The sequence below is a fragment of the Aotus nancymaae genome, unplaced genomic scaffold, assembly GCF_030222135.1.
Source record: "Aotus nancymaae isolate 86718 unplaced genomic scaffold, 86718_ANA_hifiasm-v0.15.2.pri h1tg000040l, whole genome shotgun sequence".
Lineage (NCBI taxonomy): Eukaryota > Metazoa > Chordata > Mammalia > Primates > Aotidae > Aotus > Aotus nancymaae.
The window spans coordinates 94,215,026-94,242,423 of NW_026988454.1; the positions used below are offsets into that span (position 1 = coordinate 94,215,026).

The following is a 27,398-nucleotide window of genomic DNA, read 5'->3' on the forward strand; positions in this document are numbered from 1 at the left end:
ATTAACATATTTTATAAATTGTATCACATTACTGAAAGCATGTGGACATGTATAATAAACACATAATAGAAATTAACAAAGATACAGAAATGCCATGAAATCTAGACAATGGATTTTAGGCTTAACCTGATAGGCAACAGCAAACCAAAATACATTTCTGAATCAGACAGTAATATGATAAAAATGGGATTTAAGAAAGAATATCTTTTAAAGTGTACTCAAGATGGTTTACTATGTAAGTAACTTCTTCATATTTATACTTAAAATTTATACACAATTTATTTCCCCCAAGTTTTGTGTAATGAGTAGACATAAAATCTGTGCAAGAAAAACATAAATCAGTCCCTGTACTCCATATCTGAGCATTCAGGAGAGTCTGGAAGAAAACACAAAGAACATGGAAAGTAGTAATTTTTCTTGTTGTATATTCTGCAACATCACTCTTCTGGTAACCACATCCGATTACTTATTTACTTTTAACTGATAATTTACTAGGTTGGGTATACAATCTGAAATTTTTTCAAAAGAAAAAAGTCACAGTCCCTATGCCAATGTTGAAAGAAAAGGAAAAAATCAAGTTCATGTCAGTAACAATAAAAGCTCTTTTGTTCTGATTATACAACACTGGGCCTTTCCCTGCATAATTTAATCTCTAAACTTAATATTTAAATGAGAAATAGAAAGAGAGACCAAGCATGAGAGTGAGAGCATGAGCACGCTCTAGGTGGTTTCATTCTGGTCTCCAATCCCACTTAAGAACTACTGACCGTTTTTTTACAAGAATTAGGAAAATAATAGATAACTAAAATAGAGTTCATAAACTTACAGCAGATCTAAAAAACACATAAATAAGAGGTAGAACATGATGTGTGTTTTAGGTAAGACAGGTATAACCAAAGCTCAGGGAGGAAAAAATTTTGGTGAGGTGGTTGGTCAAGTTAAGTTTTGGGGAAAATTGTTTTGGAGCAGAGACTTGAGCCACAGGTAGGATTATCATTGATGGAAAAGGAGGAGTGGGTGAGAAAATTAGATACCAAAACAAATAGTGGCATAAGTTCAGGGTGGAAAAAGAAGGGAAAACCATCTTCAATGAGTAGGGAATAATGTGGTTTTGTAAAACATTGGACTAGACAAGCCACTGTCAAAGAGAAGATAATCAGGGGCTGTGCAGGCAGGGCTTAATTTATGCATGGGCTATTGGGCCTAAAGGCCTTCAGAGAGGGCAGCTGCTCTGGCCAAAGCTGGGTGGGATGAGTTAGACTGGCAAAGGAATAGAAGACTAAAAGGCCAAGGGGTATGCAACTCCATGCAAAAAGGAGAGGCTGAAATATGAGGATGGGAGTGAGAACTGACAGAAGGAACAGATGTGAGACGATTCAGAGATTCAGAATTAGACCTGACAGGACATAGTGACTGATTACACTTAGGGAGCACAAGGAAGTGGGGAACTGACGATGACTCAAGGGTTTCCCATCTGCGTAACTGTGAGAATGGAAATGTCATAAATAGATGAGAGAAGGTGAAGAAAGATGCATGAGTGTGATTTTGCTTGGTTTGTTGGGGTGTGATGTGGAAGGAAGTACTGAGCTCAGTTCCGTTTTAACTTGAAACAAGCAACATAATATTTGAGCATCCTTATGTGTAAAGTAGCATGCATTGTAGAGAGGCAAAAGCTTTAAGTTTTGTGTCAAGACCTACAGTCACACACACACTGAAATAGAACTCAAAGTCACACTTTTCCCAAGCCTGAACATTTCTCATAAATGCATCCCAAGACCATCATCTGAGGTATCATACTAAATAACAAGGTCTCATAGTAAAATAACACTGCAAAGGATCAGTCCAGGTATTTTAACACTGTTAATGCTTCAAAGGATAATCGAAGGTGGAAATAGTTCCCTGAAATTGCATGGAAATACAGAGTTAGAAAAATCAAAGGGACAAAATGAAAGAAGCCTTTATTCTCCTCTCTGAGCCTCCATATTCTCTACTCCATAATTTTTAACAGCTCAGATTGCCATTATCAAAAAGGGTGATAACATAATCCATCTTGGAATCATTTGCCAATAGACATTCAGTATTTAAATCAAATCAAATCATAGTTCAAATAACAAAAAAGCAATTTATATCAAGTTGCAATGGCATAGCTTAGTAGTATGCATTATAGTACACCAATGACTTCCCCTCAATAAAGTCTCTTTCTTCAAGAGGTAAATACTGCAGGTGGGGAGATGTGAGAAAAGAAATGAAAAAGTGAATATTAAAAAAATGAATTAATTAAGGCAAACAGAGAAAACATATCCCAAGACAGCACACGATTTACTGTCAAATGACTAGTGCTCTTTAAAAGTATTGCAGGATTAAATATTAAACCCTCTTTCTGTAAGCAAAATAAGGAAGGGCCTTCTTGGTTTATAAATAAGCAAACTTAGATGAAAAACATTATCAATGCCAATTTTGTACATCTTCTGTCAAATTTCACCTTTTCTATGAACTTTTTCTAACATGGGATGAATACCACAAAAAGTGTGACCTACTCACTGTTTATGTATTATGCCTACCATACTAGAATAAATTATTTGAATTAAGAATCCTATGTTATTCTTGTCTTCTAGCCCCACTAGAGCCTAGCCCAAGATTGAGCAAGAAGAATGCCACCGATGAATAGTTAAAATGAATTCCCAGCAGTTAGTGAGTAAATGAATGTGATTATTAGTGAGTATATGCACATATGCAAATAATTTTCTTTTATGTGCCTCAGTTTCCTTACATGTAAAATGGATATAGTAACAATACTTTATAAAGTTTTATGAAGGTTACATGCACATAAAGTGCCTAAAACAGAATAGCAATATAATTGCAGTTATTGTTACCAGAGTTGATAGAAAATCAGCAAAGAGCTAAAATTAGACATTCTTATGGTTTAATCTTATGCAAAACTTAGACTAGAAGTTTTGAAAATTTAGATGCGTGCTCTTTTTCTTTTTGATGTGTCGATATGGAATGATTCTCTCCATTGTGCCACAGAATCTTCTTTTCTGTGGATTTCTCTAAGGAATCAGAAAAGAAATGCGTAATTCAAAGAATGTAATTCCCTAGAACTACTTGCCTTTTCTATCCTTATTCTTTATTAACTTTCCTTTGGTAATTCCCAGTCCCAGATTCTCCAAATATTTTTGTCTTATCTCTTCCTTGTCCCTTTCATAACTACATCCACTTGTTGTTAAGGCACACCAGTTTGTTCTTTCAGATGTCTATCTGATCCATTTTTTTCTGGAGTCATTGCCATTACTCTTACTATTATTAGCCACATCTGGTCTATTTTAATCATCTACTAATTGATTCATTTTTCTCCAGGAATGTCATACGCTCATCCATCATGCATATCCCTGACAATCCATTATCCTGAAACTTTCCTTTCAACTGGACAGCTCCATGTTCAGATACTTTCTTGTCTCCCTTCAGAGGAAAATTCGTTTATCAAAGCTGGACCTGAAGGACATTCATAAACTGGCCTCAACTTCCTTTCACAGGTTTGTATTCCTCCAACTCATTGGCCAAATATGCTTCTCAAATCAGACTATATATTCAATGTACCCTTTGCCTGACTGCTTCATTCTGACTCCTAAACTTTTACCCACATTCATAATGCTTAAGATTTGTTATATGTATAATAGATAAGTGAATTCATCTATTCACCATTATAATTTTTTCACTCAATACATATTAATTCACTATATTCTTTGCCCAATGTCCTAGGCATTATCTTTTTCTTTTATTTAATATCTTCCTTCCAATACTAGTGCAGTAGCCAGTGGGTACTGATCTCAGTTGCCACCAGTAGAGTCCAAACCACCATTATATTTTGACTCCTTTGGCTATAAGCTTCCTGTTTTTGCGCAACAACCATTTTCTTGGCAGAGGCAGACTGTTCTCATCCTGGACAAATGACTCTGTAGAAGAGCAGAGGAAATAGCAGTGATTCATAGAGTAACCAGTCTCAGCCCTAAGGCACAGCAACTTTCTAATAATAATATTACCAATATTTATTTCTCCTTGCAACATCTGCACATGAGTTTTGAAAGGGAGGTCCAATTCAGTGATATTCACGTTAATTTTGACTTATAAAATTATCACCCATCCCATCTAACCTTCATTTTTACTGAGCATATTAGTGGTGCGTATCAGTGATTCTAAATCAAGAGAGTACACCAGGATCACTTAGGAAAATTTTCCAAATACACATTGCCTGGCTTCCCTACTCATGCATGGTAGGAAGCATTTGATACATAATAGGATAGTGTGTAATGGAACATAACCTATTAAAAGCAATTCTATGCCTTTTTACATCATTTCGCTCAATAAGAAACATACAGAGGTAAAGACACAGCCTATGTTTTGACAGGATTTACAAAAACATGTATTCTCAAATTGCGTCGAGTACACTTATAAGATCTTGGTAAATATTTGTTAAATTAATGAAAGAAATGAATAATGTAGAGATTTTTCACTGTTACTAGAGTAGAATATATGAATGATATCTACACAGTACTTTATGGAATATACAATGGTCTCAAGTATATGTCTAAAATTTCACGGATTTTCAGGTCTAGAATCCAGTTATCTTCCCCTGTACTGCTGGGTGACCCTGGGGCAAGCCACTAATATAGTTCATGTTTTGTCTGCCATATGGAGGCCAAGTACACACATCATCAAGTCTCAGCTGTTGCCACATTATGTGGCTTAATGTAAAGCTGCCATTAAATAAACTCAATCAAAAGTCTGCTTGGGCTTGCATGACCTTAGTCGTGCATACGCACACACATGCACACACACGCAGATATAGTAGAAATACTGAAGTTCTACTCTTCCAGAACTAAATGCTTTTAATAGCCAAGAAATTGAAGAGGGAACCATCTTCTCTGAGCATTCAGAAAGAGAAAAAGACAATATTATCATTAAAATAGCTATAGCAGAAAGAGGGGCTTTGTAAGACTTTGAGAATTGGCATAGAATGATTTGCATAAGCCAGCAAATCATATAAAAAGAATGAAGACTATAAAAGCCACACAATTTTTTAAAATTCTGTCACTTCCTAATTATAACCATGAATTGGAAATGTCAGTGTTCCTAGAATTCTCTATTTTCAAGTTACTGGCTCTACTGACTTTATTCTAAAAGGCGAAAACATTTTTTTTCTAGTTGGACATTTTTTCTAACATCAATAGAAAACTGATATTGATTCCTAATGCAGGTGGTAATACAACTACAGCCTGTGACATTAAACATCTCTTAATGTATATGAAAACAACTTTTAGCAAAGCAAGAAATTAAAACCCAATGCAATTTTGTTATAAACATGGATTAAAATAGTACAGAGAAGGCCTATCTCTGAAAAATAACTTCATTCATGATAAAATATATGGCTAAAAGATCCTTTTCCACACGAAAATATATTATTTTTCTTCTTGACTGAATTTCTTCTTGACTCAGTAAATGAGATATCTTTTTAAAAGGTGCAATTTTTTTAAATTTTACTTTAAGTTCTGGGGTACATGTGCAGGTCACGCAGGATTGTTACACAGGCATATGCATGCCATGCTGGTTTGCTGTATCTATCCCCCATCACCTATATTAGGTATTTCTCCTAATATTATCCCTCTCCAATTCCCCCACCCCCTACTATCCCTTCCGTAGCTCCTTAAAAGGCCCCAGTGTGTCTTCTGGGGAACTAGGGGAGGGACAGTAGGGGGTGGACGTACTGGGGAGGGATAACATGGACACAGGGAGGGGAACATCCTGTATTTGGGGACACAGGATGTTCCCTTCCCTGTGTCCATGTGTTCTCATTGTTCAACACCCACTGATGAATGAGAACATGCAGTGTTTGGTTTTCTGTTCTTGTGTCAGTTTGCTGAGAACGATGGTTTTCAGCTTTATCCATGTCCCTGCAAAGGACATGAACTCATCAAAAGGTGCAATATTTTTATCTAGCATATATTTTAAAAAACTATTTCTTCAAGGGTATCGAAACACCTGCAAAATTATTAATCTTCTGTCCCAACAAAATATCCGAGTAAAAAAATTACAATAAACAAACTTTAAATAAGTTTAGATAATTGGAAAAATCTAGCAATGTTTCAACTTTTACTCAATTTGAATTTTCATAATTTTTGCCTTCAATATTTGATGTGCTATATAAGTATACCTAAAGTAATACAAATAAGATTTCTACAGTATTCAATAATAGATACCATTTAAGATATAATTGCATGCATAGTAGGATGCTTAAGATTTCATGAGAAAATATGTACATATGCATTCTGCATTCAACAAACAGTAACCCTCTTAAGCATATTAGAGATTACACATACGATTGGAGCTTCCTCCCATTAGTGCACAGAACTTCCTCTTCTCTCTTCTCCCTCATTGCTTTCAAAACTTCATGACTTTTGGCATGTAACCAAACTCCACCTGCTTCATCTCAGCTGCCACCAGTAGAGTCCAGACCACCATTATATTTTCTCCCAACTGCCACAACCATCTCCTAAAAGTTATTTTATTTCCCTACAACCCATTTGCTACACACACTGGATCATGAGTCTCCCTTCTTTGCAGTGCTTTAAGGGTTTCTCAATATAAGTCTTAGATAAAATCCAAAGACCTGCAAAAGCTCTAGAATGGAATCCTTGCTTGTCTCATCCATTGCCCTTTCTCCTCATTTGCTTTCTCTGGCCTTCTTTAGTTCTGTTTTCCACATAAGGACCACTTCACATACCGTCATGCTCTCTGCCTGGAATTCCCTTTCCCTGGCTCTTTGCAAGGCTGATTTCTCATTTTTCAGGTCTCTTTTTAAATGCCACCTCCTCTTAGAGCCTTCCTTGAACATACCTTCTAAATAGCTTCCCCAGTTTAGTTCTCTTTTACTGCATTCAGGTTGGGCCTTTGTTAAAAGTGAAGGGTTTTATCATCTATTTTTGTTTGTTGTTTAGATTTTCTCCTCCCATATCCCAAGCTTTATAAGAACAAGGACATTGCTTTGTTCATCATGGCAATATGTTACACACACAGTACACACTAAATATTTGTTGAAGAGAATAAATAGGCCAATTCACTACATAAAAGCAGACAACTCTTTCCTCTACTGCACACTCTTCCACCAGTTGAAGAAATTAACTTTTCCTTTTAATGCTACCTTCTGATCAAAGCTGTTTTAACAATGAAAGAAAGACCACATGGCTCAGCAGCAACAAAGGGGCAAGAGCCCCCAAAACAGAGAAAGGTGGGCAAGTTTCCAATGTTTATAGGGTCTTTTTCAATCATTGGGAAAAATTATATTCATGATGGGGGTGTGTCTGAGGTGGTCACAGTCTACAGGTGGATTATCTATACCTCTGTGTTGTCCCTGATGTTTCTGCCATTCACTACTGTAGGAAGATACAGCGTTGTGAACATTAGACCACACAGCCTGAAGTCATATCTAGTATGCAGAACTTAAAGGCATAGAGAAATAATGACAAGAGCTTTTGTCCAACTATTCACAGTATCAGAGACCCATTCATACTTTTGATTATTAACTGATCTAAGGCATAAACGTAGTATTAGATAGGTGATTGTAAATGAGGAATCATATTTTCAAGCATGAAAATATGTATTTCCTAGTCTGCTATGGGAAAAGTATACATACACATGCACATATAAACACACACATCATTATAAAAATTAACTTAAAATGAATCAAAGATCTAAATGTAAGACCAAAAAGTACAAAACTCAGAAGAAAACATGGGGGTAAATCTTAATGACACTGGATATGAGAATGATTTCCTGGATACAAGACCAAAACCACAAATAACCAAGGAAAAAATAGATCAATTAGACTTTGTCAAAATTAAAAACTTGTGCTTCAAAAGTACTATCAAGGAAATGAAAAGACTATTCACTAAATGGGAGAAAATACTGCAAATCATTTATGTGACAAAGATTTATCCATTACATGTAAAGAACACTTATAACTCAACAACAAAAAAACCCAAATAACCCATATTTTGATAGATACATCTTCTTTGGAGAAAACCCAATTTGCTTCTTAAAACTGAAGAAAATATTTTGATAGATATTTCTCCAAAAAAGATATGGAAATAGCCAGTAAGCTCATGAAAAGTTCATCAATATCATTATTCATTAGAGAAACACAAATCAAAACCACAGTAAGACACTACTTTACACCCACTGGGATGTCCATAATATAAAAGACAATAACAAGTATTAACAAGAATTTAGGGAAATTGGAATTCTCTTATATTATTGACAGGAATGTAAAATAATGCAGCTACTTTGAAATATAGCTTGGCAGGTCCTCAAAAAGTTAAATGTACAGTTACCATATGACCCAGCAATTTTATTCCCAAGAGAACTGAGAACATGCGTACACTCAAAAATGTGTACCCAAATGCTAATAGCAATATTATTAATAGCGAAAAAGTAGAAACAATCCAAATGTCCATTAACTGATGGATGAATAAACAAAACCTGATATATTGACACAATCACTGGGCAATAAAAGGAATAAACTACAGACACATGCTCTGAGTCTAGAAAACATGTTAAATGAAAAAACCCAGATATAAATAGACTCATGTAATATGATTCCATTTATAGGAAATGTCCAGAGTAGGCATACTCATAAATACAGAAAGTAGTGGTTTCAGAGGCTGTATTTTGAGGAGAATGGGGTAATGACAGCTAAAAGGTATGAAATTCCTTTTTCAGGGTGATGAAAGCATTCATGAATTACATAATGATGATAGCTACACAACTTTTTGAAAACCACTAAATTGTACACTTTAAAAAGGCGAATTGTATGGTATGTGCATTGTATCTCAATTTTTTTAGAAACAAGTAATTGCCAGCAAAAACTAAAAACAAAACAAAAAAAGTAGAGTTTACTCTGATCCATGTACCATGATGCAATTTACTTCTGATAATGTCACTTTTCACAGAAACATAAACATAATTTGGCTAAGCATAGTTTTCCTTTAGCTATCATATTGTCTTTCTAGATTTTTACCTTCAAATTCTAATAGGGTGACCAACCATTCAGTCAGCCCAGGTCTAACAGAAGTTCTCAGGACATGAGATTTTTAGTGCTAAAATATGGAAAGAAAAACCGGGACGAATTTGTTTTTGCATGATGTTGCAAAATTTTCTTAAGTCCTCGAATCCTCATTTAAGTACTGGTTATACCCTCTAGAGAGCGTTTTGTTTTGTTTTTTTGGCATATATGAAATGTTGTTTATATATTGACAGAATTTTTAATAACATATGACGTTTATCACCTACTCTATGCTAAACAATGTCATAGTACTTATGTCTCAATATCACTGGTATCTGTATTTTTTTTTTATTTTTCCATAAGCTACTGGGGTACAGGTGATATTTGGTTACATAAGTAAGTTCTTTAGTGGAGATTTGTGAGGACCTGGTGCACCCATCACCTATTTATATTCCTTCCACCTCTACACCTTCTCCCAGTGCTATTTCACTTGTTTTATTGATTTATATTATTTAATGATAATTGCTTACAAATTAGTGTATCTTTCCTAAGTCTCTTCTGAGTTTGAAATAGAATAGCCAACTGTTTTCTGAGGTGTTCCTATTAGAGATTTCCTTGGCTACTAATACTCGAATCTAATGCTGTGTGTAAACCTGCCTAGTGCCTAAGTTAGCTCTATTCTTGATTTTATCATATCCATTTAATCTCTTGAGCTAAATTGGGTTATCTTGCCTCCGTTGCTTTCTTATCACATCTAATGAATCACTATACTCTAATTATACTGCATGTGAAATTTTCTCAAATCTTCTCTACCTCCTGCCTCTCCTACCTAGTCCTACTGACATATGTGCCTGAGACTGAAGAGTAGCCAAGTGTTTCTCAGACTTTTTAAATCTATGATAACTCTGAAAAACACACAAAAAACATTATTTTATGTCAAATTTCAAAATAAAACACAGTATTAAAAGCAAAACCAAAGCCAAGGCACGAGTTGCTTATTTTCTCCAAATTAGATAACTGTCCTATTCTTCTGATGCAGCACTTCCTGCCTCCTTTCTCTCTCTAACACACTTACACCCATACACACCCACACACACAAATTCCCACCCACCCAGGAAACCACATACACAAATACACACACACTGCAGTGAATCCCTATAATTTTATGTTACCTTGGCATCTATTTTAAATATAAATTGAACATTATCATGCCGCAAGCAGAGCTTAGCCACCTTTGGCACAGCTGCCAGTTCTCTGCCTCCTCCCTGTTCCTTACAGTGATCAATCCAGATAGCAACCTCATACAACTGCCTCCTGGTGACAGCTTCCCATGGGACAGCTTGTCACAAGCTATGTGACTTGCTCACTGACCCCCACGTCCTCCATGGACTGCCCAGATATGCCAGAGAGCACCTCTCAGTACAGCATGACTCCACTGAGCTAGTGCCCCCTTGCTCTACACTCACCAATTAGAACTCCATAAAGAGAACCCGAATGGGTAACAGCCTAGACATCAGTAAAGGCTCTGGCCTATGGGTCCCTCACTCTCTCTCTCGCTTCCCACCAGCTAGTTGAACGTACATTTCTCAGACAGCTCCCATCTCAGACAGCTCCCAGCTTCCTGTTGGCCCTTGGAGGCATGCTAGCCCCTTCTCGCTAGAATTTGTCAGTGACACACTGCTTCTCTTATTTCATGTGTTTTATTGTGTTGCCTCCTTTGTGTCTCACTTGACTGACACACCTGAACCTAACTCTCCTCCTAGCCAGGGCTCTCCTAGCCAACTCTTCCGGCATCTTAGTAGGAATAAATTGGACACAGGTTGGTTAAGAGCCACAGGGGTGTCTGCCATTTTGAACAAGTTTCCTTTGAGAAGGGCATTTGGTCACAGGTTAGTCACTTCAGCATTAGGCTAGCAACACAGATGAAGAACTATTCCATGAAAGGCACATTGTAAACATCCATGACCACCTCCCCTGAAGCCCCATTGACACAGGGCTAGAGTTTATAGCCACTCTCGAGAGAGACCTCAGGACCAAATTAGAGAAAAATGTAATGCATACAGATTCCAGCAAGGAGTATATGGTTTAAATTATCCCAGCACAACCTGATGTTCTGGGACTCAGGGTAATTGTTTTCTGCTTCTGGAAGACTGTACCTCAAACTTGCATGCCTACTAAACTATTCAGTCTTTAAAATCCATAGTGCTGTTGCAGGTTCTGTAAATCCTTCCCTGACCACATCAAGCCCAAACAGAATAAATCATTTTCTCTTTTACTTTTATTACTGCACTTATTATTCAGTATTATAATTTATTTGATTATCTAACTATCCTCTCCTCCCCCAACTTGAGAAGAAACTCTTAAGGAAAAGATTCTAACTCATTTATATGTCTCATTTTTCTATCTCATATCCAAGAAATAGCAGGCATATGACTCAATTTGTTGAACTCCAGTAATATTCTGATATATTTATTACTTTGATTAAGTGATGACGACTCAGGTGGCATGGTTAAAATATGACTGAGTGACATTTTAATAATAACTTAAAGGGAACACTTATATACATAGTTATCAAACATATAAAGTATATTGAAATGTGTATCTATCAATCTAGACTTGCATAATAATATATACCAAGTGATATGAGTACTATCACCCTCTTTCTGTCTCTCTACCAACCACTCTCTTTTTCCCTACTCAGCTTTTAGAAAATGTCATGTACATTTACCGTCTCCTTTTCCTAACTTCTCATTTCACCCTCAAGACTACAGAAATACAGCATTTCCACTCACTTACATGTTGAAACTGCTATGGTAAATGCCACCAATGGCCTCTATATGACCAAAACCAAAGCACACCTTTCATCCCTTATTTCTTGATTTTCTGCTGCATTTAGCACTGTTGGGCATTCCCCCTGAATCCCTCTACTACTTTAGTTTCTGATTCATATGATTCTTTAACTATTACTTCTTGGCTGAGTTGGGGGACCTTCATACTTTACCCATTCCTCAAGCATTGCTTTTACCTAGAACTCACTCTTATTTTATTCTATGTATCATTTGGTGATGTCATCTATTTCCCTAGTTAACTGAGTGCTAAAGGTTAACAGAGCCAACCTGTTGTTAAATATATATGCTTGGATAACTTACAGGTATTACAAAAATCACTATATGAAAATCTGAACTCACTACTGTTCATCTGATATGGTTTGGCTGTGTTCCCCCCAAATCTCATCTTGATTTTCCATGTGTTGTTGGAGGGACCCAGTAGGAGGTAATTGAATCACAGGGGCAGGTCTTTCCCACACTATTCTTGTGACAGCGAATAAGTTTCACGAGATCTGACAGTAACATAAGGGGGAGTTTCCCTGCACAACCTCTTTTCTTGTCTGTTGCCATGTAAGATGTGCCTTTCACCTTCTACCTCTTGTCTGCCACTGTCTTCCACTATGATTGTGAGACCTCCCCAGCCACATGGAACTGTAAGTCCAATAAACCTCTTTCTTTTGTAAGCTGTCCAGTCTCAGGTATGTCTTTATCAGCAGCGTGAAAACAGACTAATACACCATCTGTGCCTAGATTTGGTTTACAGCTTTAATTCAACTTCTTGGTAGTGGCTCTTAGTCACCCAGGCTATTAATATGGTAATCCCCCTAAACTCTTTCCTTACAACCCATATTCAACTGGCAACCAAGCATTGCCCATTTTATTTCTCAGCTCTTGAAATGTCTCCCTCCTATAACCTCTATTACCCCTTCCTCTAAGTTAAGACCTTGCTATCTCTCTCTGGGCTATTGCAATAGTTTGTTAATTGATTTACTTGTCTCGAGTTTTGCCCACTTTACATTCATAGTCCATTTTCCCTACTTCTGCCAGAGCAAGTAATACATGTTATCTATGTACATATATCTACAGATAAAGCAAAACTGGTTATGGAATTCTCCTAATTAAAACCCACTAATGCAATCCTCATAACTAACTGCAATGCTTATTAAATTTTATATTTTAACACAGTTACCATATAGAGAAATCTAAGTTCTGATCCAAAATACTAACCTGGGAGGCACCTTTATATTTTTTATTATCTTTTATTTTCTTTTAAAATTAAAAGAGGTCTGGTCACTAGCCTCTACTGATTTTTAGACACACTGAAAATCATAAACTACAAATTTAAAAACACTGATCTACAGGCTAAAGTCTGTCCTCAATCACCCCCTCCAATTTATTTTTGTCCTTTCTATGTTAACCTAAAAGGGGATTTATGTGGCTATGGAGAGTTCCATTCACAAACATTATAATCTACAGAGAATCAGCTATCCTAAGGAATGAAAGCAAACTTTAAATTCTTCAAGTCACTGACAGAGAAGCTCATTATTTTAAACAAAAAAGAACTGAGTGAGCAAAGAGATTGTCAAAAAACAGGATCCCCAAAGAATCTACAGTTGCTTCTCAGCCACTACACTCAGAAGAGCCATAGAGAAGTTTCCACTAGGTACAATGAAAGTGACCATAGATTTCTACAACTGTTAAGTCTGTTGAAAGTGAAACAAAATAAGGGAAAAGTTATCTAATGTCTTGTTGTGGAGGATGGCAAATGCTAGTTCTATCTAATAATGTCCAATTTAAAATGAACTTTGGAATAGGTGAGACCAATTAAAATGAAACCTCAATATGCAGAATATAAACAGATTTTAATATCAATTTTAATTCCTCACAGAACTTCAATCCTAAAATAAGCAAAATGTTTTCTAATTCCTAGAATATAAGATGACAAGTAGAGATGTAAGGTTTCTATGAATTATCCAAAAAGTTCCATTATACAAAAATGGCTTTACATAAAGTCAGAATATCTATAGGAAATATCTATAGGAAAAAAATGGCAATATCATTTAAAGTACTTCTTCCAAGTTTTTACTTTTTAAAATGTAATTATCTATCATTTTTACTATTGCTAATTCACAACTATTTTTATTCTTTGGAAATACCGATTAAATGTAGAAGATGATATTCAAGTATACTTAATGAGGTAAGATCTATAACACCTATCAAGCCTGCTGAAATCTACCAAATTTCATATCCTAAAATATAAATAATTCTAAATGATATATTACTATATGTAATATATAAAATATAAGCATTTCAATGACCAAATGGAAGGTAAAGCAGGGAGTAGAGAAGAAATCACATCAGTCAACTCTTGAGTTTCAGATGTGAATGAGACGCCTTCAGTTGGTCATTTAACTAATCATTAGAATCTAGACTTAAGAATGCAATAATGCAAACAAAACTAGATGAACAATTCACTTTTGTTTCTGTTTTTGTTCTCAAATAGGGTCTTACTCTGTCACCCAGGTTGGAGGCAAGTGGCATGATCTTGGCTCACTGTAACTTCCGCCTCCTGGGTTCAGGTGATTCTCCTGCCTCAGCTTCTCAAGTAGCTGGGATTACAGATGCCCACCACTGTGCCCAGCTAATTTTTGTGTTTTTAGTAGAGATGGGGTTTCATCATGTTGGCCAGGCTGGTCTCAAACTCCATACCTCAGGTGATCCACCCGCCTCGGCCTCCCAAAGTGCTGGGATTATAGGCGTGAGCCACCATGACCGGCCGACAGTCTACCTGTAAAAATTTTCCATTACCTTTAAATAATATCGTGTGAAGGTTGGATAATGGACTACCTATGCCTTTTCCTTATACACACAGGCCCCATTCGGCACACTGTCTGTACCTTGCCTCCCTACTTCTCTGAGGTATTATGTTCCAGCTCATACACATTCCAAATCTAAAACAATCAAACAAAAAACAAACAAAAAAAAGAACTGCTGTCACTTTGGAGCCCTAAGAAAACTGTCCTTTTCCTCCAACTAGCTTAATCCTTTCAATATGGTATTAGAAACATCACTTAACAAAAATAATAAATCCAGAACTCAGCTAATTTTATCTAATTCAACAGTAGCCTTTTTATTATACATATACAAGAGTAGCCAGAGTATCTACTCTTATATGCAACATGAATAAATCTGCCACCAATGATCTGCGTAAGAGACAACATTTTCAGTCAATAAAACCAATGCCATACTTACGGTGTAGGTTGGTGGGGCTGGTTTTCAGCATTTCTTGGTGTTTTGCAGGCAGCAGGCTTCGCCATGTCCCTGACAACACACCTGGGGCGCATGATAGACAGCACAATGCACTATTAATTATAAAAAGGGTAGAATACATCTAGAAATTAAACACGGTACTGGAAAACAATCTAAGGGAAAGTCTTTGCAAGTCCCTTCAACATTAACCTTTGAGCCCCAGCAAAGCCCCTGGAGTTGGAAATCTTTGACTCAGGCTTCCAAAAGCTCAATTATACCCAAATAAAATCTGTGCTAGCCTCTGTATTTGACTTTCCTTTTAGCATCAATAACATGATTGTCAGCAGCTTTTCTCATAGCAGAAAAGCTACTGAAAGCTTTGGCGTGACCACATGAAGATGTCTGAAAGCTTAAAAATAGGAACAGCTGTTGCGTTGATATGTTAAATTTTGAGCAGGATATTCTGTAGCTTTTGTTATTTTACTAAAAAATATGGACTTTCCTCTCACACCATCAATCACCACACAGGTCTTTCTGTTTGTACAAAAATATCTGAGAGGCCCTTGTTCAAAATTTCCTCATACTAAGAGGGGAGGAAGAGATTAAAGATAATGTTCATACATAAACTGTGTGTGTGTATATGTGTGTGTGTGTGTAAAATAAGAAGGATACCTCCAAAATGTGAAAAAATGTAATTAATGTCTTTGTGCCTTAAGCCATCCATCACAAAATAAATGCAGATGGGAGACAATATAACAAAGCTTCAAAGGGCAGCAGGAAGAGATATTCCTACTTTCACATAAACAGGGCTTACAGAGCATTGGTGACATTTATTGGCAGAAATCAGAAAACACCTCCATCTGAGGATGAATTTGGATGGCTCAGATATTTCTTTTCCTCTAAAGCTTTAAAATAAACATGGCTTTGAATAGAGAAGGTTTGGTTACAAAACTTAGAGCCCACATCTTAGTCTTTGCTAAATGGAATGCCCCTTAGGATCCAGAACGCTTTAAATATGAATCTGGTTCTTAAGAGCTTTCATGGAGGCTTCTTGGAGATTTGACTACCCTGCTCATATTTAAGGCCAGTCATGTTATTCCAGAAGTGGATCACTGGTGAAGCAGTGGTAGATAAAGTATTTTCCCAGAGCTTAAACTGCATGGCAAATTTCTCCACTTCTGAAAGAAATGATACAGGGAAACATGGACACAATGCACAGAAACGTGCACACACATACTGCTCATTCCAAACAAGGTCAGTAAGACTTCGAAACCAAAATGTGACGTGACAAGAAAAGAAAACGGTGCCATTTCAAAGCCTTAACACATCCGCCCTTTGGGATAAGTTTCAAAAAGTGGTGTTCATCAAGATTTGATGCTAAACTTTCAATGAATTGGACAAGAGATGTGAGTCAACGACATCCACAGGAACCACAAAGCCTTGTGTTCTTTTCCCAGGGTCGTGAGAGAAGGCCAATCATGCGTCAGCCTTGAGAATATTCAGGAAGGCAGTTGTTAGGGAAGTGTAATGTCCTAGGATTTCTGAGCGCTGAAATTTTAATCTAACTTACACAGGTAAAATGTCCAACAAGTTAAATTTCATAGCATTCAAAAATCTTTAGCAATTCTCACTTAACTAAAAATAGCATATGCAGCATTTTTAACCTACACGGATTTATTTGTGAAAATATATGAAATATCACCAACTTGGAAAAATTCTAAAGAATTAAATTTATGAGAAATCTTGATTCATCTCTTTTTTTTCCCCTTTAAGTCTCATGTATTCATACAGTGCTTTCAAATAAAACAAATCTACCACTTACGAGTTTTTAAAAATATGTGCTGAAGTAACCATTTTCTAACAAATATAGTGTTAGACAGAACTAAAGGTAGGTTTCCAAGCAAACTTTATTTTCTGACTAAAAGGCCCTATTGGCTAGGTGTGGTGGCTCACGCATGTAATCCAGCACTTTGGGAGGCTGAAGCCAGCGGAGCAGTTGAGGTCAGGAGTTCAAGACCAGCCTTACCAACATGGTGAAACCCCATTTTTACTAAAAAAAAATACAAGTTTTACCTGGGTGTGTGGTGCATGCCTATAGTCCCAGCTACTCAGGAAGCTGAGGCAGGATAACTGATTGAACCTGGGAGGCGGAGGTTGCAATGAGCTGAGATCGTGCCACTGCACTCCAGCCTGGGCAACAGAGCAAGACTTTGTCTCAAATAAAAAATAAAACAAAAATAAAATAAAAATTAAAAAAGCCCTATCTTTCTAAGAAAATTCTTGTCTAATCTCAAGCACCCAGTCGTTTTGGTTTAAAATTACAAGTTGACATACTGTTTTGCTCTATGTGCGTTATAGAATCTTTCTGACAAAAACTTCATTCAAAGTTTTTAACTTTAAAGTGTTATTGAATAATAAAAATAAACACATCAATATTCAAAAGCAATATATTTATAATTAATCTGACTTGAATGAATAAAACAGGAAAATAACACATTTTCCATAATTAGATATATCCTGGCCACAGGACAAATATTCAAGACTAGAGCAATGTAGCTAGCTATTGAATCTGTGTTTTGAAGGGAGAAAACTAATTGTTTCAGGTTGGTAATTATTTACCCAATTTGGGGGGATTTTAAATCATGGCAATAGATACTCCTGCATTTTCTAATTTGATTTCTGTTTTAGCTAAAATGTTTTCTAGATGTAAGAAAGAAAACGAACAAAGTACTCCACACTCAGAGTAAGACAAATCAGAGTATAATATACTCACAAGATTTTTGTTAGCTTGTGTGGATTACCATTTCTTTAAAATTATAATTGAACTGTATTATAGCTTGGAGAGATAAACCTTTAATAGTTTTGACAGTTTTAATGTATGGAAACTGTGTAACCTCAGCAATTTCCACTATCTCCTATGCATTAGACTTGCTATAATAATATAAATCCCGCATACTTTAAGAAACACAACAATGATATTTCAGTATGTTGCAGCTTTTAAGGGGTCAGTCTCCAGGTATAATTCACTCCTTCAGCCACAAACGTCGCCACAAGGCTGACTTCCCAGAATTATCACGGATTGAGGGACTAGGAATTCAAAGCATTTGACCTCTTATGTTTTGCAAAGTCTTTAATTACTCAGATCTATCAGACTGGAGCTCTTAGACAGTCTTCTAACTGCATGTGAGCATTCCCTCATCACTGAAGCATCATTGAAGATTTATGCAAATAAGACATTCTGTAACTGGCTCAGGGGAATGCTCCTCCTGACTCCACCCTCAGTGCCGCTGGGTTTTATGAATGACTGCAATCAATGCAATGAATGGTTGCCAACTGCCCACTCAGCCACTTCTACTCTTCAGTGCACGTACACACGGGAGAAACTAACATTGCCACAAGCCTGCAGATGAAGCTATGGCAAGGCTTTCATCTCTCCAAACAGGAACTAAATGTGCTTTCAGATACTTAGAGTATGTGAATTAAAAATTCTAAATGCCTTCAAGAAACACAATTTACATAATTACCTTCTCTCTTTTGACTTTCCATTTTGGTGCCTGCAATCACTACCCTCTACCCTCCCTCCCCCAAAAAACACCACTATTTTATGTAAAACTTTATCTGAATGTGAACTTTAAATGGTTTTATCTTTCATGACTAATGTCAGGAAACTAGTTACTGTGCAGGAAGCAGTCAAATAGTAGACTATGGCACATTTACATTTCTGTTCTCAATCTTATGATGTTTTAATTTTCCTATCATAAATGGAGACAATTATCTCCAAACAGTGTTAGGGAAAGACATGTGTTTGTGTCTACTTCCCAAGTGTTACTGTAATAGTTCACACTGGTCCTAAGAGACCTTAGGAGCAGTTAAGATAATATAAGGTTGACAAAATGAAACATTTTTCAAATATACAATTTTCAGATTTGTTGATTCCTGAATAAAAGTACCTAGAAACAGACAAGAAAAGACTTCAGGGGCTCTGCACCTGGCCACCTTTCCTTCTACAACCCCCATTCAGTCCTTCACGCCATTCTTCAACATGACATTAGCCATAAAGTACCCTAAATACATGCAACATTCCTATTTTCTGCCTGATTCTCTCTTCTTAATTCCAGTCGGACATCTAACTGCCTCTTCAATATTTTTACTTGGATATTTAATAGACCTCTCAGAATCAGCATTTCTAACACGGAACTTTTCATCTTTCTCCCCCAAACCTGATTCTACTAGCAGCCATCTTGATCTTGGCTATTCATAACTACATTTCTCTAGCTGTTCAGGCCAAAAACTTTAGACTTGACTCCTAGTTTTCTCTTACATCCTGTGTCTTATCTACCAGACTGTACGTATTTTCTAAATTTGTGCAGAATTTGACTACTTATCAACCCCTCCACTATTGCCACCCCATCCTGAGCCAATATTGTCTCTCATTTGAATTCTCACCATAGACTTTTAACTGGTCACCCAACATTTACTATTGTCCTCCACCTGGAGTCTATTCTCAACACAACAGCCAGAGTGACTCTTTTGAAAGATAAATCAGGTCCTGCAACGTCTACCCAATAGTTCCCTACTTTACACATAAGGAATTGTCAGAGTCCTTAGGATAGCATCAGTACTCCCATCACTAATCCCTCCATCTACCTTCCTGCCTTGAGTCTCTGCACCAACCTTTCCTTCTGTCTGGAATGCTCTTCCCAATATAGGTATTACTAAACCCCTATTTATTTCAAGTCTTTGCTCAATTGTCAGTTTTTGATGGTTCCTACCCTAATTATCCTACTTACTTCTACAATCTTCTCCCCTCACCACATCCAAATATTTCCATGCACCCTTCACCTTGCTCTACTATTTTCTGAGATGTACCATCTCCCACTGCTGAAATATGAACTTCTCAAGATCAGAGATCTTTGTCTCTTTGGATCACTGACATATGCCAAGAGCCTAGAACAGTGTCTTACATGTCGTAGCAACTCACTACATATTTGTTAAATGAATAAAGAAGATAAAAAGAACGAAAATCTATAGATTTCAAGTTTGAGCAACTAATTTAACATGGTAAAATACAATGATTTAAAACAGATTCTAGGTAATACTTTGTCACATTATAGCAAGTTTCTATAAAGTATTTATAAAATATAAATAAATAACCAAGAAGTTTTATGATTTCAATAACTTCACTAAATTTGTATTCATATGGTTTGAGTAAGGTTCACTCTTCCTGAACAAGAAAAAGGGTATGTCATATAATATGACTCATTTAGTGGAAAGAACTCTTTAATATTCACTTACTGCTTCAAACCAGTGAAATACTATTTAACATCTGATGTACCAATATTTTATCAAATAAGACATTAAAGTAATTATATATGGGGAAATTTTTTAATGGTAAAGAGAAAAAAAAATCCTTTTTTGATTTTTCTAAAAAGGTTGGAAACATAAGGAGAACTTCTATTTATGTAATACCTATTATGTACCAAAATATTCACAGCATATGTCATGTATTCTTCATACCACCCTACCAGAGAATATCATTGTCCTACTTGGCCAGTGAAGAAACTATTGATCTAAGAGGTTAAATTATTTTTACAATGATAAATGGCAAATGTTGATACCTTAAGAAATCAGGATTTTAATCAAGATTGGTTTGGTATTAAACTTAATGTCCTTTCCACCATTCCAGGCAGCTGTCTTTAATATTTAAAAGAGGAATGGAAACTGATAAACATCAGCTGTGAAGTTACAGGGTCCAGCATCCTCAGACATGTTTCAATACCATTGATTTCCTGATATAGGTATATTGCTGAAAGTATTCAAGTAATCCTACATAATTCAGTGTTCTTTAAATATTATTCTAGTATTACCAGACCATCTTCACCAAATATTACATAACAGAAGAACAATGGTGACATCAGAATATTAAGCTGGCTAAACTAGAAGTGTAGAGTGACCTTAAGACCAATGACAATACTGGAACACTACAAAGTGTGAAACGCAAGACATATGATCCTGGTACATAGAGAAAGGGTTTCTATAAGTGAAAGAATAAAGAAAGGTGAAAAGACAACTGATTCATTTGCAAGACAAATAAAATGCAATTGATAAAAATATCTTCAAATATATATTTCAAAGGAGGTCTTTGGGCCAGGCATGGTGGCTCACGCCTGTAATCCCAGCACTTTGGGAGGCTGAGGTGGGTGGATCATGAGGTCAAGAGATCGAGACCATCCTGGTCAACATGGTGAAACCCCGTCTCTACTAAAAATACAAAAAATTAGCTGGGCATAGTGGGGCGTGCCTATAATCCCAGCTACTCAGGAGGCTGAGACAGGAGAATTGCCTGAACCCAGGAGGCAGAGGTTGCGGTGAGCCGAGATCACGCCATTGGACTCCAGCCTGGGTAACAAGAGTGAAACTCCATCTCAAAAAAAAAAAAAAAAAAGAAGATCTTTGGAAGTGATCTCATTTCCATTCACAAATTCTAAAAGAGGAAAAGGTGAAGAATATTATTTTAAAACTCATTTTATATGGAAGTTCGTATATTCATGTCAATTTATCAGTGAATAAATGAACATGATGACTGTTACCCATAGGGTGAAGATGGAAGGGTGAAAATTCTACACCAGAAGGGAAAAGTGAGCATTGATATTTTGAAAGGCCAGATGTACTAATCACAAACCATCAGGTCCTGTTACACCACCAGTGTGCATTTAGGGAAGCTTTAGGAACTTCATCAGAGTAATTTTTACTTTCAAAAGGTATGGAAGATAGGTGAAGTAGATTCCTAATTATAAGACAAGGGAAATCAGCTGGCCATTTTTCACAGTGAGCAATGAGGAATGTTGACCTTCCCCTGAAGAGGCCAGGAAATTATTCACAAAACAATATGAAAAGGCTAGGATTCTAAAATAAAGGTGATAACAAGATAAAGATTCACTACAGAGATTAATGAGAGATTTTAAATTTTGGAAAAACGAATTTTTCAAAGACTAATAAGAAAACAAAATAATAGGTAAGAAGTCAAGTCTCTGGTCTTCTTAATCATTGCAATCTACTCCATTATCATCCTTTATATTTCCAGAATACGAACAAACTTGATTCTTTAAGTTTCTCATATTGTTTCCAAGATTTTGGCAACATGTTCAATTAACTTCTTTTTACTCAAGCTACTATTTTCTGTTAACGCAATCAGTTTACTTCTCCATTCAGCAATTTTTAAAATGTTATACTTACTTTACTTACTTATGGATTTATATCTGCTATCATTCCCTACATATTCATTCTCTCATTTGCTTTTTTATCTACTTACTAACCTGCATTCATTCTCCAAAAACCATGTGCTGCCTGCAAATTCAACACAACTTTAGAAAATCTTAGAATACCAGAAATTTCCTACCACTAAACCTGCAAGGGAAAACTTCTTCATTCCATACAAAAATAAAGCAAAACAAAGTCCATCCACTAAGAAGTAAGGAACTGCCAGAAGAGGAAGCAATGGTCAGTGTATCAGAGGGAAGTATCAAATAAGATGAGGTCTAAAATCTTGCTTTGAATTATGCAGAAGGAAAAGGAGATGAAGCGCAAGTGGAACTGCAGTGGGCTGAAGAGAAATAACATGATGTGAAAATAAAGAGAGAATGAAGAGAATTTCTGCAAACATAGATGAAAGCTGAACTGAGAAAAGAGGGTGTAATGAAGGGAAGATGGTCTTTTTTACTTATGGGTACAATGCTAGATGAGGAATTACCCATGGAAAAGGGAGAAGTTAAAGATACAGAAAGAGAGGAGAGAAGGGGAAGTGGAAGCAAGAGGTGGGGCAAGGAAAGGGAAGAGGGAGAGAAGAGGAAAAGAGCTTGAGGAAACAAAGTTGTTGAGGAGGTAAACAGGGATTACATGAATTAAACACATAGGGCATTATTTCTCAAAATGTCACCTTTCATTTGACCATAATGGCCATCTCCATTTTCTCCCAGCAAGATCCATGCAGGACAATGCTGTATGAGATTCATTTTCAAAAGGTTTAGAGAATGAAAATTATTGCTCTACTTCTTTTCATATTTCTAACTAAGTTCCTAGAGGCAGAAACTTTGGCTCAATACTTCTTTCCCATCCATACCTGTGCCAGAGGTGGGGAAGAGGGGAGGTATGTGAGAGAGCTCTCTGTTCCCACCTATCATTCACTAATAGTTATGTTTTCACTAGTTAGTAGGGTCACCATGTCCTAAAAGCAAGAAGAAATTGGCAATTTCCTCTTTGGCTTGTTGGGTACAAAAAAAATTTTTTTTCACTTCTTCTTGAGCACCCAGTTTCTCTACAGGAAGCACCCTTGGGCAGGCCTGGGTGGCAGACTTTGCCAGGCTTCTAACTCTAGCTAACTATCTTTCTTTCTCACTAACCCATGTCTACTTGAATATTTAGGTAAACACATCTGAAGCCTGCTTAGAAGGTTTATTCTTTCAGATTTAGAGCAAAGTGTTTTTGTTATTGTTGTTCTTGTTTTAAACTAATTTGGGAATGACAAACTACAGTAATTAGAGAGAACATGAGAAAAACCACAAGGATGTCTAATATTTCCAGCAAGGTAAAAAACATGGTCTCAATCCACAGATTCAGTCTCTTTTGCTCCCTGACCCATAATGACAGAAGGTGCTTCCGTTTGAAACATCATCATAGGCTCCAGTTGCATAAACAAAAGTCCCAGTCATTTTATTTTCCACTAAAGAAAACATATTGATCAAAAAGTGAAAATGACAGTGTTACAGGAATAATCTTGGAACTAACATAGGTTATTTTAAAGACAAAATTGTTTATAGCTTTTAGTATTTCCATTTCTGCTAGTAAAGAATTCCAACACCCCTCACAGCTAACTTATGTGCTTTATAAACCAATTGAAAACCACTAGTCTCACCTGCTGGCTTTTTCCCAAGCTAGGCTGCCTGTGGTCTCTCCATCATAAGAAGCAATCACTGACTTGATTGAGAGAGAGGTGAGGGACTGTTTAGCAGGCAATAACATCAACTCAAACAGGTATATTAACTCTCTCAAAGAGAGGCAAATAACTAAAAATGGTCTGATTAACTTAAGAAAGCAATTCAGCAAAACAAGATGAATGTCAAGAAATGTAAACCTATTTAGATATGAAAAGCAAACAACAACAAAACAGGAAAACAACAGTTAATAATACCAGCTTAGATTTCTGGTGCCTACAGTGGGCCTGAAACTATGCTCCGAATCCCACACACTTTAGGTCATGTCATATAGTCACATGTCATATATTATGACTAGTGCTTTGTAAGTTAAAAAAAGGATAATGTCACCCAAACTACAAAATTTATTTGTGAAATACCAGAGTTTCCTCTTAGAAGCACAGTTCATCATTTCAAAATTAACTGATATCTGTGAAGTATTTTGTATTTAGCAAATAAATAATTTCATTGTCAGTTGTAGCAGGAGCCACAAAATTACACTAGAATATTTTGAGTTGTAAGCATTAGTCTTTAACTCACATCCCCTTGCCATATTGCAACGTTGTACAAGAGTAAGAGATAGTTGTCAGATAATAGTTGTCCACACTCTAAATGTTCAGGATTAAAAAAAATGAAATTTGGTAGCAGAGGGGGAAATTGATGCTATTTGTAAGGATAATTTCCAGAGCTATTTTACAACTAAGAGTTTTCTGTTTTCTATTTTTATCACAAAACCACAGCTCTTTGAATAATGATTTTAGGGTACTTCTATGTATCTAAGTATGTCATTTCCCTGCAAAGTATTCATTTTCCTCCCTCAACTGGGAGCTCAATAGCTAAATAAATATCTACTGAGAGGTCCCACAATGGTTCCTTGGTGGGATTTAAGTGGATTTTAAATAGATAAAATAAAATGGGAAAATGAAACGTGGAAAAGCATTAATGAACAATTTCAGACATTACTTTCAATTAATTGTAACTATTTTTTCAACTGATTCACCTGCCCAGAAAGTTAGAGAAAAACTGGAGCTAATCAGATATGAAAATGCATTATTACATGGGCTGTTACTTTTATAAAAATATTAAAGTGCCATATGAGAAATACACACTTTTCATTTTCTATTTTGAATGAATATTTCTTTATTTTGTCCAGAGGTCACAGGCCTCTTTTTCTTAAAATATGACCAACAAAAGGAAACTAAATCAATTTGATACTTAACATGGCAACTTTAATACTAGAATATGATTGCTTCTTAGTCTATCTTTTGCATGTAGAGTGAGAAAAGCAAATAAATCTTGTAAATAACTTTTTCATCCCCTTCATCAAAACTGATAGAAATATGAAGAAACATTTAGGAAAATATGGATGAATGGCATGGCATTTGGAAAGATAATCTAGCAAATAGGATTTCTTACTCCTCACTGACAAAGGTGAACATGCTCTAAGACATTTGCTCTCTCCCTTGACCTGATAGGGCTGTCAATTTTGTGACTTTACCTGAGCTAATTATTCCTGAATTATCATTTCCAGACTTCACCTCTCATTACCTGTCAGGTATTAAATCTGTATCTGCTCAAAATTCATAATTTCTAATATAGCTCATTTCCTAAGTCTGGCAAATCTACTTCACATTTTTAGAATATCATTCTTTCACTTTGATCTTTATTCCATATCCCACTTTTCTTACTTCAAATTACCTGACCCCTTCTCCCATTCCTTTAATTTTTAGTCCTTTCAAAACTCAAAAGTAATGAACTCCAGAAATAATTTCAGGTGAAGTACTCTCATTTAGCCACCACCGACTTCTTCAGGAAACACATGTTCTTATACAGGGATACGAGAATTTGTTTAATAGCAACAGCCCAACTACTGGGAAAAAGTTCAAGAAATGTCTGCATTGGAAATACATGAAATGGTGGTGTGTTCCATGGCTTCACTGGGAAGCCCTGATGATTATGACATCAAATCATTACATAGTGATTGGGTGTAATCAATTAACAAATACAGGAAATCTTCTCTGTGCCACATACCATGACAAATGTAATGATCATGAAAACAAGTTACTCTATTCATCAATAATAGTAGCAATAATAACAACATTTATTGAGCATTTATGATATGATAGGGACTTGTTTAAGCTCTTTATATGCATTAACTCATTTGATCCTCACAACTCTACGTTGTAAGCAGGTTAAATAATATCTTGATAAAGGCTTTACACAGCCCTGTCCTATATAAGTTGCCACAGCATTAGATTCACAAGCTGAACTCTTACTTTATTACTAAACCATTTTATTTCCTTGAAGTTGCTTAAATTAATTTTTAATTAAAATTTAATTATATTCAAATACAGATAAAAACAGCAAGATCAAGCATACAAATCTAGAATTAATAATATAATAAAGGCTGACTCTTTTTTCCTAAAATGTTAAATATAAAATATATTTATTTTATAGAATAAAATTCTAGCTTATTATACTTTTAGTATGTATATACACTGTCATGTCATTTAGTGTTCTTGAGGGTTTTAAATAATTTTAGTTATATTATCCTGTATAATATTCACCTTGCTGTTCAATGTCACTTCCAGAGTTCTGGTTAACCCTGGCATTTACTTTGCATGTACTTATTTATAGATTCATGTATATAGAAGAACATCAGAAGGTTTCAAACTCTAAGACTGAAATGTGTCACCACTTTAGTCAAAGCCATTAACTTGTTTATTAGCATTCATGCTTCTACTATAGGCAAACCTAAAACTACAGAGAATTCATCAGCCTTGAGATAGTTAACTCTGTTGTTAAAAACTCCTTACTATTGGAATATTATTTTTAAAATGTTTACTGAAATCTGCCTTTATGTAACTTTCACAAATCACTCCTATAACTTTGTTCTTGAAAAACTGTATATAGTAAGTTTGCTGCTTTTCTAAAAGATCATCTCTGCATATATTTAAATTCAGTGGTCCTGTGTCCCCTTTATTCTTTCTTCACTTCTGTTTTCAACAGTCTGTCAACTATCTCTCAGTAGGCATATATTCCAGAAACCTAACTACTCTAGAGAAATTTTTGGTTAATAACTTTCTTAAAAGTTGACTCCTTTTGTTGTGCAATATTTTCACTCTAGGTCCAACACAAATGCAGATTTTACAACTCTCTCTAATAACCACGTCATATAAAAAGGCCAACTGACAGAAAGGAAATTCAGGGCAAATTACCTACGAATGGCTTCCACAGCTGGCTATACATCAGAATCATCTAAAGAGGTTTTTAAAGGGAAGACGTCCTTGGGTCCCA

The 27,398-nt window shown here is 35.9% G+C and overlaps 1 protein-coding gene across 24 annotated transcripts in view; it reads right to left on the bottom strand.

Moving 5' to 3' along the window:
* The window catches only part of RIMS1 (regulating synaptic membrane exocytosis 1), a 510,482-nt gene that overhangs the window by 410,233 nt on the left and 72,851 nt on the right, over window positions 1–27,398 (bottom strand). For all 24 annotated transcript variants that reach the window (XM_012471847.3, XM_012471843.3, XM_012471846.3 and 21 more), the window contains exon 2: window positions 15,136–15,216. In XM_012471847.3, the coding sequence (XP_012327270.2) occupies window positions 15,136–15,216 (81 nt within the window). The remainder of the gene's footprint in view (window positions 1–15,135; window positions 15,217–27,398) is intronic.